Source organism: Pieris napi, chromosome 20, assembly GCF_905475465.1.
Source record: "Pieris napi chromosome 20, ilPieNapi1.2, whole genome shotgun sequence".
Lineage (NCBI taxonomy): Eukaryota > Metazoa > Arthropoda > Insecta > Lepidoptera > Pieridae > Pieris > Pieris napi.
In genome coordinates, this window is record NC_062253.1 from 7013816 (window position 1) to 7030587 (window position 16772).

The 16772-nt window shown below is 34.4% G+C and overlaps 1 protein-coding gene across 1 annotated transcript; it reads left to right on the plus strand.

The window, feature by feature from the left end:
* Window positions 1–194: 194 nt before the first annotated feature.
* On the plus strand, window positions 195–9992 carry LOC125060027 (pancreatic triacylglycerol lipase-like). Its single transcript, XM_047664768.1, has 7 exons — window positions 195–403; window positions 869–956; window positions 1827–1975; window positions 5575–5823; window positions 6224–6415; window positions 7002–7173; window positions 9581–9992. Exons 1-7 carry the CDS (start codon window positions 361–363, stop codon window positions 9726–9728), a joined length of 1041 nt encoding a protein of 346 aa, XP_047520724.1. The 5' UTR covers window positions 195–360; the 3' UTR covers window positions 9729–9992.
* Window positions 9993–16772: the final 6780 nt, after the last annotated feature.

The following is a 16772-nucleotide window of genomic DNA, read 5'->3' on the forward strand; positions in this document are numbered from 1 at the left end:
AAAGAAAATTAATATATATTTATATGAAGCTGTAAATATGTATAGAAGCTATATAACTATCGATTCACAGATGTACTTATTACTACCCTACTATTATAACAGAACTACCTAAGGCCCTACTACCCTAACACTACCTTTAACAATCAATTATTTTCCACAATAGTACCAAGAACTTCTTGAGAACACGCTGTATATTTGTGGACTCGTCTAGGTAAATTGATCTAGTTCGTTCAATAACACTGATAAAATTGTCAAAAGCAGGCAGTTCGTAAAAGATCTTAAGACTACATAAACCTATATAAATAAAAACGTAGTCGCAAAAGACTAAGTATTTTTCGTAGTTTATTTTAATTGAGGGAGATGTTACACTACTTATTTGTAATATATATTTCGTTAAAATTCAGTAAGTACGATTTGTATTTTAATTTTTAGATACAATGCTTAGGGTCTGTTTTACAATGTACGGATAAGTTCTACATAAGTTCCAAATTAGCTTTTTATTACTTATTGGTAGGATAAAAACTATTGTTGCGTTTCACGACTGTTAGATAGCGCTATTCGTATACATCATAACTTATGAGTCAGATGAAGTGTCAAATAGCACAATTTATCATCCAAATAATTTATGTGTTGCATACATATTTGGTACTTTATCCATACATTGTGAAATAGACCCTTAATCGATCATTATTTAGGGGGAATTTATTAATTGATTTAATTAACCATTTCCCCTATTCATATCAAAATAATTGTGGTACTAGTTATGGTATTCTTATTAGTGAAATGCAGCGATGTCAATTCATTACAGACCTTTGTACTGTGGACACATTTTTTATATATAAAAATTCAATTGTTTTAAACATTTTAGGCAGTGGTCTGGATATATTTGGATCCACCTGTGTTACGCCGCCTCTATTATGTCCAAATAAAAACATTACTTTTTGGTTATATACACGGTACGTCGTTTTAATTCATTAAACACATTTTAATTGCAAAAAATAGCTTTTGACTTACTTTTTAGCACTTTAATAAACATGTCGAGTAAATAATTTTAACACTCGCCCGTACGGTGAAGGAAAACATAATGCCTTAAACTCAAAAAGCCGAATGCGTGCGTCAGGCACATAAGGCTGATCACCTACTTTCGTATTACAAAAAACAAAAAGAGGTCCAGATCTAAAGGGTAGTAGCGAAACTGTTATTTTTTAAATAAATAAACAATTCCGTTCCTTCGTTAGTCTAGTTAAATAAGCGATATTTAACGTCGGTCGTGGATTCGAGACCTGGTAATTTTTATATATATTAACGTAAAATTGTAAACACCGTTAGATTGTAATCTATCTCGCTAGATTATAAACTGTCGAAAGATTGTGAACCTCAGCGTACTGCTTACAATTTAACGTATTATTATTCGGTAGATTGTACTACACTAACTTAGTTATCATTCAAACTTCTTTGGTCAATTACAGATTAATATTACTTCCCAACAATTTCATATAACTACCGAATAATAATACCTTAAATTGTAAGCAGTTCGTTGAGGTTCACAATCTTTCGACAGTTTACAATCTCGCGAGATATATTACAATCTAACGGTGTTTACAATTTTACGCTGACATATACAAGCCAACGACTAAAGGATTGACAAGGTTTTTTATAATATCTATGATAGTTTATGTATACTCAATATAATTTGTTTTAGTCGTAAACTGAAATATAACATACTATTTATAAATGCTTAACTTACTTTTATTTTTGTAACATAAATGAATAATTAATGCAAGTTGATACAAAATAACAGCTGATTAATGTATCATTCGTTATAGGAAAACCGCAAATACTCCCACGGAAATCAAAACAAAAGATATAGAATCGATACGCTCCGCTCCGTGGGTGAAGAATGCTCCAATCAAAATTCTAATCCATGGTTACACTGGGCATAGAGACTTCTCTCCTAACACGGAAATACGACCAGGTACGAATAGGTATAATGGTATTAAAACCGCATTGGAAGTTACTTACTTGTCCTCAACCCAGTTTTATTTATCAACAAGATACTATAACAGCCTTAACCTTATCTCAGATTAATAAACAATTACTTAATCAATTACACGATAAAGGAAAAGTAATTCCTAAATGTTTAAACTTTTTAATTGACATAAAGACAATAACTTCTTATACGACGTTACGACCTGTTTTTCAGTGTTAGCTCAATTGCTGAAAATTGATGAAAATGAATTGTCAGAAAATGAAAAAAATTAAAATTAAAAATTAAATAAATTTATTTAAATTACGGCGTCAGATTGGATAAAACGTAAAAGAAAGACAAAGACAACCGATGGGAAAACTGGCTAAGACAGACAAAGTGCAAGGGGAAGGGAAACTAGGTACAATAACGGCATGGCCTGAATATTAACCAAAACAGGACCTGTAAATTATTGAATTAATGACGTCAGTTTAAAATTTTATTAGATGCCAAAAAACTAATTTCGACATTAGAGTCTACTTTTAAAGGCTTCTGCTTTGTTTGACCGCTCAATCGAACTGAGGGCACCAACTAGTTCCGAAATGTGCCAGTCCCGAATTTTTGATAAACAAGTTTCGTGTACTCGTTTCGTGACAGAACCCGAATCGACTAGAGTCAAACGGCAGTCATTGGAACGAGTGTCAAAGATACTCGTTTATACTTTTATAAATAAATAAATAAAAAATCATTTAATCACATAGGTAACATAATGTACACTTATGACTTGTCAGTAAAGAAATACATATTAATGCTTCTAATTTTACATTTACTGCCAGTTCTCAAATCAAGGGCGTAGAACGGGAGAGAAGAATTGGCAATAAACTCTCCGCCACTCTTTTTAATCGCCATTTTTTTGTTTTACAAAATGTTTGTAAGGAGCTGCAACCATTACACCATGTTCCATGTGACATTTTAAGATATGTATATATATTGATTGTCTTTAAGTTAAGAGTTTTAAAATTACAAATTGCTTATAATAATAAAAATTACTATGGTGTCATTATTATTATCGACAATTGAATTGTCGTTAATTTATAGATCTAGCAACATTGACAGATCAAATAAACCATTAGTATTAACGGTTTTGTACTAAATTGAATTGGATGTTATTAAACTGTAATTACAATGTTAGCTGACACTAACGCCATTGCTCCGAAATTAATAATAATTACTATGGAAATACTATTACCACAGATAATCAAATAGTCTGTTAATTTGTAGTTCTGGCAACATTGACTAATCAAATAAATCAGTAGTATTAACGGTTTTGTACTAAATTGAATTGGATGTTATTAAATTATAATTACAATGTTAGCTGACACTAACGTCATTGCTCCGACATTAATAATAATAACTATGGAAGTACTATTAACACAGATAATCAAATAGTCTGTTAATTTGTAGTTCTGGCAACATTGACATATCAAATAAACCACTAGTACTAACGGTTTTGTACTAAATTGAATTGGATGTTATTAAATTATAATTACAATGTTAGCTGACACTAACGTCATTGCTCCGACATTAATAATAATAACTATGGAAGTACTATTAACACAGATAATCAAATAGTCTGTTAATTTGTAGTTCTGGCAACATTGACTAATCAAATAATCCACAAGTATTAACTAACGGTTTTGTACTAAATAGAATTGGATGTTATTAAATTATAATTACAATGTTAGCTGACACTAACGTCATTGCTCCGACATTATTAATAATGACTATGGAAGTACTATTACCACAGATAATCAAATAGTCTGTTAATTTGTAGTTCTGGCAACATTGACTAATCAAATAATCCACTAGTATTAACTAACGGTTTTGTACTAAATAGAATTGGATGTTATTAAATTATAATTACAATGTTAGCTGACACTAACGCCATTGTTCTGACATTAATAATAATAACTATGGAAGTACTATTAACACAGATAATCAAATAGTCTGTTAATTTGTAGTTCTGGCAACATTGACTGATATAATTAACCAGTAGTATTATCTGATTTAGACTAGTTTGACTTTAATGTTATTAAATAATAATGAAAACGTAAGCTGACACTAACGCCATCCCTCTGAAATTAATAATAATGACTAAAAAACTGCTATTACTACACTATCTAATAGTCTGTTAATTTATTGATCTAATAATATTGGCAAATCGAAAAAAACACGAGTATTAACGGTAATTAACTGACAAGTCTTTGACGATGTTAACACGTTCACTGCGCCATCATTTTTAAAGAACTTTCAGCTGGTGCGTTGGAGACCTAAAAGATCTCGTAACAAGCCTATCCCCTGGTGCGTTTGAGACCTAATCAGTCTCCTAAAAATACACTTTTGAAAATAATTTATATCTTCCAAAAAACAATGACATATATTTTGAATTTTTTGTGGGTGAAAGATAGCTAATTGCTTTATATTTTGCTAGGTTCGCACGCAGTTACGACATTTGAATAAACTACAAATACCAAAAAAAAATTAGATATCGATTGTATCTCGTACCGCACCCGAAGATAGTTCAATATGTGTAGTAAGTAGTGATGGGAATAAAATAATATCTCAGTTATCGATTCTAAAAGTTTTATTAATTATGCAAAGTGTTTTTCATTAAAACATGGTAAGCACATTGATTGCTTGTACATTACGCGCAAATGGTAACAATTCGTTTAGTTTTTTTAGAAGCGTCAGTGCTGTTTAACTGCGTGTGCTCCAACGAAAAAGGTTTATCGTTAAATATTTCATAATCAGAATCACTGTCATTATTAGTCAATGGGGGGCAAATTTGAACATTTTCCAAAACAAATATTTTACTGGACGATGCAGCAGTATAATCCGGCGTTGATTTTTTGTTAGAAACCTCAGCAATAAAATAGGTTTTTTACACTTTTTTATCATACAAAAATAATCAACACACTGGTATATACGCGAGTGTTATTTCCAAAACGTGCCCGCGACTTCCCGAATGTCGATTCTAGGACAACACTAAAAATCCCATCCTCCATCTCTTGCGTCTACGAGGCGTACGATTTCACGAGTACCGACATATCTCCTAACGCAAGGAATTAAAATAATTACAAAACTGTGCGTTAGGGACCTAATCCATCTCTAATTTATTTTTTAATGTCCTTGAATTCAGCTTTAAGTAGGAAGCAAATATGTATATTTGTCCTGTTCATCCTTAAAGAACTTTACAAGTTAGACCCTCCCGCAAGGAGTGAAAAAACACGATTATGTTCAACGCACAATACAAAAGTCCTGCAAGAGATCTGATAGATCTCGTAACGCAGCGAACGTGTTAATTTACGAGCTCTGAGACATATAATGACAATGGCAGCCGATACCAGTGCCATTGCTCCGACATATAGTATTTAGCATACATTAAGTTTATAAACGTAATGTAAATATTTATATGAATAATAACATTTGTATATGATAACAATAAAGCTAGACTAGTCTTAGAGGCTTTACTTCTAAATTAAACACGTATGGGCTTTTTAATATTATAATTTATTTTCTGAATTTACTGTAATTAATAAACCTTTCAGCATACTTCGATTGCTGTGACTACAACATCATATCCATAGACTATAATCCAATAGCTCTAGAGCCATGCTATATACAAGCAGCCGCCAATACAGAGCTGGTAGGTATGTGCACAGCCCTCCTGATTGATGAGCTGGTGAATGAAGGCTTCAGATTGGAAGACATTCACGTTATAGGGTTTAGTCTTGGTGGACAGGCAGCCGGGTTTATTGCTAATTTTATACAGTCAGGTCAAATTGAGAGAATAACAGGTGGGTATCCTTGTATCAAGGTTTTGTTAAGTTTATAACGTAATGTAATTTTTCCGTTCAGTGATCAAAAACAGGTACTTATTACGAAATAAAATTGAACTTCGCAAGTTTGTTTTGCCTTTAAACATTATGTGTCCTATTTAGTGTTTTCTTAAGTTGGTATTTCTTTACCCCCCCCCCCCCCCTCTTCTTTAGATGGTGAGCTATTTGCTCTAGTTTTTTTACTTGCATGAGTTGAGCTATGCATTTTATATTTAAATTACAAATAAAATATTAATCATATTAAAAGAGTTTATACCCTATTAGTAGTTTGAACAATATTATTTAGATTTACGAAGAATAAAGCACATATCTAGTCAATATTTTTGTTCGTACATACAATTGATGAAATCGTTTACAGCACTCGACCCAGCCTTACCGCTATTCGTGACAATTGACAAAGACAAGAAAATAGATGCTAGCGATGCTAAATTCGTAGATGTACTTCATACGAATTCGTTACAAAAAGGAAAATTGGAACTTTCTGGCCATTTAGATATATTTGCTAATAATGGCGTAGATCAACCGGGTTGTACATCTACTGAAAATGAAAGTAAGTACTGGATTTATTCCGGGTTCTTGTATAGAAGAATATTTTCAGGGAGTTACTTATTAAATTATACGGAAATTTAAAATACCTCTTTAAAATTTTTTTAGGTCTATAGCTGACTTAGTCATAATATTTCTAAATAATCTAATAAGAAAATCAAAGAAAGTGAAAAGAAATTTATCATAACATTCATTTCTCTTATTTTTGTGGGAGTATCTTTGGACTTGACATTCCATAAACACTCACACTGTCTATATGTGTTAATAAAGTCTTCTATAGCGCTTTTGGAATAAATCGCAAATCCATTTCTCTTAAAACACGTGTTTCAATCACGACAAACAATACCAGACTGACGCTCGCCTCGCGCCACTCGCAATCACGTACACACGTTCGAGTCAAGATTGACGGCTCGCTTCGAGTAGGTTCGAAGGAAATTACTTTCATTTAATTCCATCGAGCCGGCTCGGTGCGAGCCTTCGAGTAAAACTATCGAGTAACCGTATGTGACTACCGACCTTTATATCGCCTAGAACAATCGCTATCGGATTCAAAAACATTGTCAGGGTTATATTTTTATTAAAATTTCCAGCGGAATCCGCCTGCAGTCACTCCAGAGCTCCATTGTATTATGCCGAGTCTATAACATCGAAGACAGGCTTCTACGCTTCAAAGTGCTACTCGTGGTTCACATATATCTTGGGTTTGTGCCACCTTATTGGCACAGGAGATGAGATACTTGTTGGTGAATATGTTTCCAAAAAGTAAGTATACTTTTACGTATAAAAATGCGTGATGTTTATTTTCGGTTCCACCCGGAAATCGAAATCGAGAAATAACACTAGAACAATGAGGTTGATGAACAACATATATAAACTATATCTAGTGTTATCTAGTGTCTATGGACAAGGCAATTGTTGTAACAAAATTGCTTGAAAAATCGTCCTAGGCGTAACAAAAAACATTTATGCATCAAATGGTTCACGAAACACTGCGACATTATCCATATAACGATGACTGTCATTGCACGACTGATTCATAAACACTTAGGGTTAGGCCCCCAGTCCCCACTGAAAACAATAGGCAATATTTTAAACAGTTAAAAAAAATATCTACAATTTAAAAAAATCCAATCACAAGGTTGGAATCCCTGAGATCAATTGACATTTTATGTGCGATGCGCGTATGTCGAACGGACCGGGGAATTCCCCGTCGCATGTTTTCCGTCTGTGTATTTTTCCCGTAAGAGTCCCATCAACATCCTGAACGTATTAATGAACTAAACACGAATGGCATTGTACGACTTTTTTTGATAGCACGATCTTTTTTACGGCATATCTAATATATAAAATTCTCGTGTCACAATGTTCGTTCCCATACTCCTCCGAAACGGCTCGACCGATTCTTATGAAGATTTTTATGCATATTCAGTAAGTCTGAGAATCGGCTACTATCTATCTTTCAACCCCCTAAATGATAAGGGGTGTCCACCCAAATTTTTTTTTTGTGTTCCATTAAAAATACATACAACCCTTAGTAGACGGTTATTTTTATTGAACTAAAAAATGTTTCCTAGAAATAATATAGGTACATGGCAAAACAACGCTTGCCTGGTCAGCTAGTTGTATGTATAAAATGATTTGCAATATACTGTGAAAAGAGAGATTTTTACCATACCACTTTTATCACACAGCGCCCTTCGGTCCCGCTAAACGTCATAACGCTTCTATTGCATTTCAAAAGTACATTCATAAACAAAGTGAGCCCCAAAGATAACACTTTCGATTTCGATAACATCATCTTTTACAAACGCATTAAGACCTAAACAAGTGTTTATACTTTCACTTCATTTCAATGAATGCGCTTCCTCATTATACTGGCGACAAATAAGTGCGGATTGTTCTCAGTACTTTGTTCATATTCTTTCCGTATTCTTAACAAATCATAAATGTGTATACTGAAAGATAGAAGTAAATAGAAGGTATATATAGGTATATGGTGCAAACCATATTATATTTTCCGTCCTGCCCTTCAGGCGATTGACCACCCCGTGACGGCCCAAGCCGAGGTTCGAGTCTCACAGGAGACGCCCTTGCGCTAGTCGCGGGAAAAACGCTCATTCTGGTCGAGCTACGCTCGCCAAAACAGCCCGAGCTGAGCTGTCAAGGCCCTAAAGGCCAACAGCGAGATCCCTTTCAAAAAAAAAAAAAAAAACACATATATAGAGATACCTATAATCGACGACTTCATTATCAGACAAAAAGGCTCGTAGGCTGAAGCTAACAATATTTTTTTTTTACGTTCGGGCAGTGAGGACCAACGTCGGTTGTAATGCTCCTACACAGATCTATATCGAAATTAAACGACGCTCTGAGTACATGCGAAACAGATCCATTTAATGACAGTCTCCATGTCTTCAGGCGTAAGATGCTGCAGCCACTGTTGATCCGTGACTAATAGTGATAAGTGCAAAGTAGAAAATTATTTGGTTTTTTTTTATTTGTAAATTGCGCGTTTGTATTTTTTAATCTTGTTTGTTTTTTACTTTTAATCTTGTTTGTTTTTTTTATGTTTAAGTTATTTTCTGTAATGTTTCCCTCTAAATTTTGTGCAGGAAGCTGTTTGAAGGCTGTTTTTTGGACGTTTACTGCGTACTTCGCTCACTCTAGTGAGCTTCCGTCCTGTTCTTCTGGCGATTGACCACACCGCGACGGCCCAAGCCGAGGTTCGAGTCTCACAGGAGACGCCCTTGCGCTAGTCGTGGAAAAACGCCCATTCAGGCCGAGCTATGCTCGCCAAAACATCCCGAGCTGAGCTGTAAAGACCCATAAGGCCAACGGCGAGATTCCGTTCCAAAAAAAAACGACGACTTCATATTTCGACCGTTAAGGATTTCTACTATTTCTCGACATTTGATTTTTTTTATAGAACGGGGGGCAAACGGGCAGGAGGCTCACCTGATGTTAAGTGATACCGCCTCCCATGGACACTCTCAATGCCAGAGGGCTCGCGAGTGCGTTGCTGGCCTTTTTCTATTCGACCGGCCAGTTAGTGGCCTCATCATTTTAAATTAGAGGAAGATCAGCACATTTCTTCCACCTCTAACGCAAACGACTGATCTTATTTGTATAATACAATTATGTAATAACATAGGTAATGTTTATTTTTCAGTGAATCTGGCGTATATTTCTTTACTACGAACTCAGAATCCCCGTATGCACGTGGACCGTCCAATTCCTCAAACTATTCAGATGTTTACGACGACTCTTATGAGAACAACTCACTACTTTCATCATTGTCCACCTCTTTATTTGAATGAAAAGATTTTTATACATCAAAGAAATATAATATAGTTACGTTATATATAAGAAACGAAATTTAGCAAGAGCTACTTATGATTTGAATTTCGAACGTTTCGAAATATGCTAATAATTTAACAAAAACTCCGCGGTACACGTGTTAGTTGTTCCAAAATGGCCGCTACTAAAAATTTAATTAGTTTATTTATTCTTGATGAATGTTAACCAAAGATGATCTAACCAAAGCTCGATGTAACTTTTATATTATTAAAAATTAAAATGTTTTATTATTATTTATCTCCTATATATCAAGCGCATTGAGTAATTTCATATAACGCAACGTTAATTTAAATTCGTATTAAAAACATCTAGAAACATCCTTGTAACACGAAAGTTGTTTAACACCTAAAAACCTTGGTAATATACGTTTTTACTAAATACATCCATATTTTGAAAGAGAGCAGTTGTTATTTATGCAATAAATGTTGCAGTAAGGATTTGCTACTATGTTATTAACCACCAAGTGACCACAGGTCTTGCATTATAATATCCAGTTTAAACACTAGCTCTAAGTAGTTATAATGTAGGAAATTTTAATGGAAAACATCCACCATATTACTAACAAAGCACTGAAGAAAGGGCGCCAAAACTTCGCACTGCATACGCATGCTTGAACGCTTTCACAGATAACTATTTTTAAAAATAAATAAATCAGTGGCGCTACAACCTCTTTAGGTCTTGGCCTCAGATTTCTGAAACTGTTTCATGATCATTTTTAAATCTAATAAGCAAGTAGGTGATCAGCCTCCAGTGCCTGACACACGCCGTCGGTTTTTTTGATCCGACAAGGGGAAGACATGTCGGTTTCCTCACGATGTTTTCCTTCATCTTTCGAGCAAATGTTAAATGCGCACATAGAAAGAAAGTCCATTGGTGCACAGCCGGGGATCGAACCTATGACCTCAGGTATCAGAGTCGCATGCTGAAGCCACTACGCCAACACTGCTCAAATTTAAAAATATATACGACTCCAAAAATAAAATTACTATTTTAAGCAACTGCGTTTATATTGCGTTTGTAATGATTGATCTTGATTTTTCATTTTTTACGAAGTGCGAAAAGCCTATTTTTTGGCCAAGTGATAAAAATCAATGTTTATATAATATAAGGACTACAATCTTCAACCTCTTTAGAAAAATGCACCTCGAAACGCTTGTTTTTTTTATAATATAGAGATGGCTCGCTGATAACCTCCTTGGTGACGATGTGTTCTACTGTACTTAAACATAGAATGTCAAAATTATAAAAATTTGTATAACTCAGTAGTACAATTGTTTCACAAGAAAGCGCTTTTATTTCAATCTTTACTAATTAGTAGCTGCAAGTTTTGCTTTCATTTAAATATATTTATACTTCTATACTAATATTATAAAGAGAAAAGATTTGTATGTGTTTGTAACGAACGGACGTGCCGCCAGCGTTTTACATTCACCTTTCAATATATTATAATCTATATTTTTAAACACATACAACGTGCGCATACCGTATAGCGGTCATGGGCAAGACCCGAAGGTCAGCCATCCAAAGAGTCAGACTAAGTGATTAATAATTATTCCCATATATCAAATAGCAACGTTGACTCTGAATCTTAAGGCCATGTTATGATTTACTTGACTTGGTTTCCTATAACACTTGCCTAACGTAGAGGGCATCCACACCGTCCCTTATTCCCGCTTCTAGTACTTCCGGTTCTCTTCACCAAGCGCCTGCTTAGAGTCCCTTGACGTGCCAGGCAAACGGAGTTCGGAGGTGCTTTTAGAGTTGTTCGTTGGAAATCTTCTCGGGTCAGTAGATACCCAGAATACGGCAGAGACAGCGTCTCCGTCAACCAAACCATTAGTCCTTGGATGTGCTAGTCAATCGGAGTTTCTCTGCAGTGCTTTTAGAGTTGCTCGTTGGAAATCTTCTCGGGTCAGTAGATACCCAGAATACGGCAGAGACAGTGTCTTCGTCAACCAAACCATGAGTCCCTGAATGTGAAAGTCAATCGGAGTTTCTCGGCACTGCTTTTAGAGCTGTTCGTTGGAAATCTCGGGTCACTAGATACCCAGAATACGGCAGAGACAGTGTCTCCGTCAACCAAACCATGAGTCCCTGGATGTGATAGTCAATCGGAGTTTCTCGGCACTGCTTTTAGAGCTGTTCGTTGGAAATCTCGGGTCAGTAGATACCCAGAATACGGCAGAGACAGCGTCTTCGTCAACCAAACCATGAGTCCCTGGATGTGTTAGTCAATCGGAGTTTCTCTGCAGTGCTTTTAGAGTTGCTCGTTGGAAATCTTCTCGGGTCAGTAGATACCCAGAATACGGCAGAGACAGCGTCTCCGTCAACCAAACCATGAGTCCCTGGATGTGATAGTCAATCGGAGTTTCTCGGCAGTGCTTTTAGAGTTGTTCGTTGGAAATCTTCTGGGGTCAGTAGATACCCAGAATACGACAGAGACAGCGTCTCCGTCAACCAAACCATGAGTCCCTGGATGTGTTAGTCAATTGGAGTTTCTCAGCAGTGCTTATAGAGTTGTTCTTGGAAATCTTCTCGGGTCAGTACATACCCAGAATACGGCAGAGACAGTGTCTCCGTCAACCAAACCATGAGTCCCTGGATGTGTTAGTCAATTGGAGTTTCTCAGCAGTGCTTATAGAGTTGTTCTTGGAAATCTTCTCGGGTCAGTACATACCCAGAATACGGCAGAGACAGTGTCTTCGTCAACCAAAGCACTGACTTGACATTAGAAGAGGTAAGGTAAGGGTTGAGTAATGGTTGTGAATTGGAACGTCCTGTGATAGACCTGAAACCTGTGTTGGACACAATAGGTGTTTCATATAAACTCTACCTTACCGGATTCTAGTGTAGTGACGCATGTATAGGAAAGTATGAAGGTTCGTTAACGCCTACATTTCGTAATATAAATCGAGGATGCGTAACAGATAATCAGGATATTACGTTAGCAGGAAAATCAGCATATCCGTTTCAAGATATTAAGTATTAAGTGACAGATATTTTAGGTAGTATTTTACTAATTTTATGTAGATTTCAACTTGGTTCAACACATAAGCATATACAGTTTTTATTATTATTAAGCCTTTATTGCTGACAGTATAACATAATAACACTTATTTAAGTTACATAAATAAAACTTAATCTAATAACTTAAAACGTTTTAGGTAATCAGCGTGTCCTGTGACACATAGGCCTTTTCCAGCTGCTTCCATTCTTTTCTGATGTTAGCTCTTCTTATCCAAGTTGTGCCTCCTATTCTTTTTATATCGTCTGCCCATCTCTTACTCTGTCTTCCTCTTTTCCTTTTTCCCTCGCGTGGTTGCCATTATGTAATTGTCCATTTCAACCTGCTATCTCTTGTCATGTACCCGGTCCAGCGCTATTCAGCGCCAAGGATATACAGTACGAGGTTATATATATTGCTCATAGTCCTAAGGAAAGAAATAATCGGCTATTTTCGGTTTTGTAGGCCATTCATGACGCACACGACCTATACAATAAAGTACTCAGTTCTGAATTCAAATGTTTATAAATAACTAGCTGCCCCCGCGAACTTCGTTTCTCATGGAACATTTTGCTATGCGACCCCAGAGAATGTTCAGTTTTCCGGAATGAAAACTTTTTCGGTTTTTCTGTATAAACCTCGGAGTTCAAATTTTAAGTTTTAATTAGCAAATAAAAAATAGGGGTTGATTGTAAAGGGGTGAAAATTAGGGGTTGTATGTATTTTTTAAAGCCATATAATAAAAAAATAAAAACATTTTTTTTTATCCACAAATATATAAAAAAGATAGTAACCGATTCTCAGAGTTACTGAATATGCACAAAGAAGTTCATAAGAATTGGTCGAGCTGTTTCGGAGGAGTAAGGGAAAGAACATTGTGAGACGAGAATTTTATATATATAGAGGTATTCTAGCGGACCCGACAGACGTTGTCCTGAACACAGGTATTCATCAAAACTCAAAAACTCAAAAACTCAAAACTCAAATCTCAAAATATCTTTATTCATGTAGGTAAACAAGTACACTTATGAATTGTCAAGTTAAATTAATTGTAAATTTACATTTACTACCAGTTCGCAAGTGAGGGCGTCAAATCAGTTTAGGACTTTAATTAAAAATATACTCATTCAATTCAATAAAAACCTCATTGACATTTATAAAACGTCTATCAAAAATATATTAGACAGGAAAACATTATATTATGTTTTTTTTTAATTTTATTATACTATACATATTTCTTAATACTTCCACAAATATTTCAATATTAGCCAAACCGGTCCAGCCATTCTCGAGTTTTAGCGAGACAAATGAACAGCATTTCATTATCTTTATATACAAATATATATATAAAATTCACGTGTGTATGTCACTGAACTCCTCTTAAACGGCTGAACCGATTTGAATGAATTTTTTTGTAAGTGTTTGGGTGGCGCACTGGATGGTTAAGACTTTAGATTCACCAATCAGCCCGGCACATGGCGCTCCAAATAAACAGCTGCTATATATATATATAAATCCTCTGTGCATGTGTTCGTAATTAAACTCCTAAACGGCTAGACAGATTTTGATGAACTTTTTGTGTGTTCAAGTGGAGTTGAGAATGATGTATATTATTAGATTTTTTTGTATGTAAGACGTGTATACAGGACAACGTCTGTCGGATCCGCTAGTAATATATATAATAGGCAGATAGGAATGTACAATTAGCATTCAGTTATACGGAAATACGATGATTGCGGATGTTACCGGGCCCATACTGCACTGAGTAATAACCTTGTTTAAATAAAATAACATCAATTTTAATAAATAATGTTTGGATACTACCAAATCCACTGTCCGATAGAAAAGAAATCAATGATTCAAGAGTAATACTTTTTGAAGTGAAACTACTTTAGGCGCTTGAGGGTAAAATTTTGACGGGACTGGGATGTGAAGCGTTTTGTCGAAGAAAAGGGAGAGAGCGTTTGAGACCGATTTTCTCACTCTCTCTGAATCGGTCTCAATCGATTACCTTATAGAAATTATATTTTTAAAATTAAATTTCGTAAAGAGAATTTATGAAATATTAGTATTTTATATTTTATGCAAAATAATTTATTGAAATCTCAGTTATCGAAGAAATAAATTTAAAAAAATTAATTTATAATTTGTATTAATGTTCGATACTTTAAATATTTTAAAGGTAATTAAATTCATTTAATCCCTAACATATCTTCCTTTTTCCCTCCCTCTAAGTCTCGGAAATCTAAAGTTTTAGATTTGTATAAATATGAACAAGAGTTAAAATTACTTTGCCAAAGAAGTTTCACTTCTGACATGTGTACTTTGTACGCACGCACTTTTTTTTAATTGAATAGCCTACACTACTATTTTAATATTAATTACTAGTATTTGTACTATTATAGTGTAAGAACATTGTATGATACTTCATTTATATATACAGATTGTTTTCTGAAGAAGCATCGACTCTTCTAGGACCGGAGTGTTTAAAGTGTTTGATAAAAAAAACAAAATGTGTTTTTAAATACTTGATGATAGCTTTAACGTTTGACTCAATACTAATGCCCTTTTAATTCAATTTAATTTATGTATAAGAAAAAAATACTTGTTAGACATTTTTCGCAAAGGCAAGTTCACTGGGTATGAACACGTACGGACGTCATTAAATATCGATTTATAAGAGCATAGAATTATAATATCTAGTTATACGTAATTAGTATTTATTTTGACGGCTCATTGGTCTAGTGGTTAGTATCCCTGACTGCGAATCCATGTGTCCCGGGTTCGATCCCCGGCTGAGACAAAAATCGATGTGATGAGCATTTGGTGTTGTGCTTAGGTCTTGGGTGTTTATATATGTATTTATGTGTCTATCTTTCTATAATATGTATGTACATATATCCGTTGCCTAGTACCCATAACACAAGCTTCACCAGCTTAGCATGGGACTAGGTCAATTGGTGTGAAAAAAAAAATCTATTGTTAAAAATTATATATTGCACTTAGTAATATAACATTTTTATACTTTTGATTTCGCTGGTTTGTTTATTTATGAATTTATAGTCTGGTAACAGATTATTTCTTTAAGTAATTATGATTTTAATTGCCAGTCTAAAAGATTGTCTGTGGGGTCCAATTTTATTGTATTCTTTGGTACTATGATTAAAATAAAGTTTTAACATCTCTAACGATTATAAAGTATTCATTACATATGCGTGCACAGTGAAAATTCTTTACTTAAAATCTAGAACAATAAAACTGGAGAAAAGAAAGTACAAAATTTTATAAGCTACTAGCCGTTTCGCGCCCGCTTTGCTGGACGAATTAAAATAAATTTTATGTTTCATTATTTTATTTTTTTTCATATTTTTATTATTCTTCTTTTTAACTTTCCGCTAAGAAAATTTAAATATTTCAAAAATCGAGTTTTTAACAGATGTTGACGTTTTGCGGTTCTAGGAAGCCTCTTTTGTTTTTATTAGCGGGAAAAATGTTCATAAAAGTAAAACAGAAATAAAAAAATGAAGGAACATTGGAATTAAAAAAATAAATAGCCATAAACCATCTAGGAAAAATTTCGCATCGAATGGTGGTAGTTTCATGTCGATACGATCAGTGGTTTAAGCGTGAAAGAGCCTCAAACGAACACCATTTTCTTTTTATATATATAGATAATAAATAAGATAGATAAATGTCAAGTTAAATTAGGCGTAAATTTTAGTTTATATAAATAAAAACAAAATCGAAACGAAGCCAATTCTATTTTCAAAATAGAGTTACAAATTTAAAAATCGAACGCTCCTCGTACGCTCAATTATTTAAAACGCTATGGAACTCCATATTTAAAAAAATACACTTACGATTTTAAACGCACCTCACCGTTATCAAGGTCGCGTTTCATAACATGATTATGGTGTATGTCAAAACGATTGAAATTACATGCAATTTACTGGAATGTCTTTGTATTCTCAAGAGGGGCGAGGGTCAACCCAACATCATG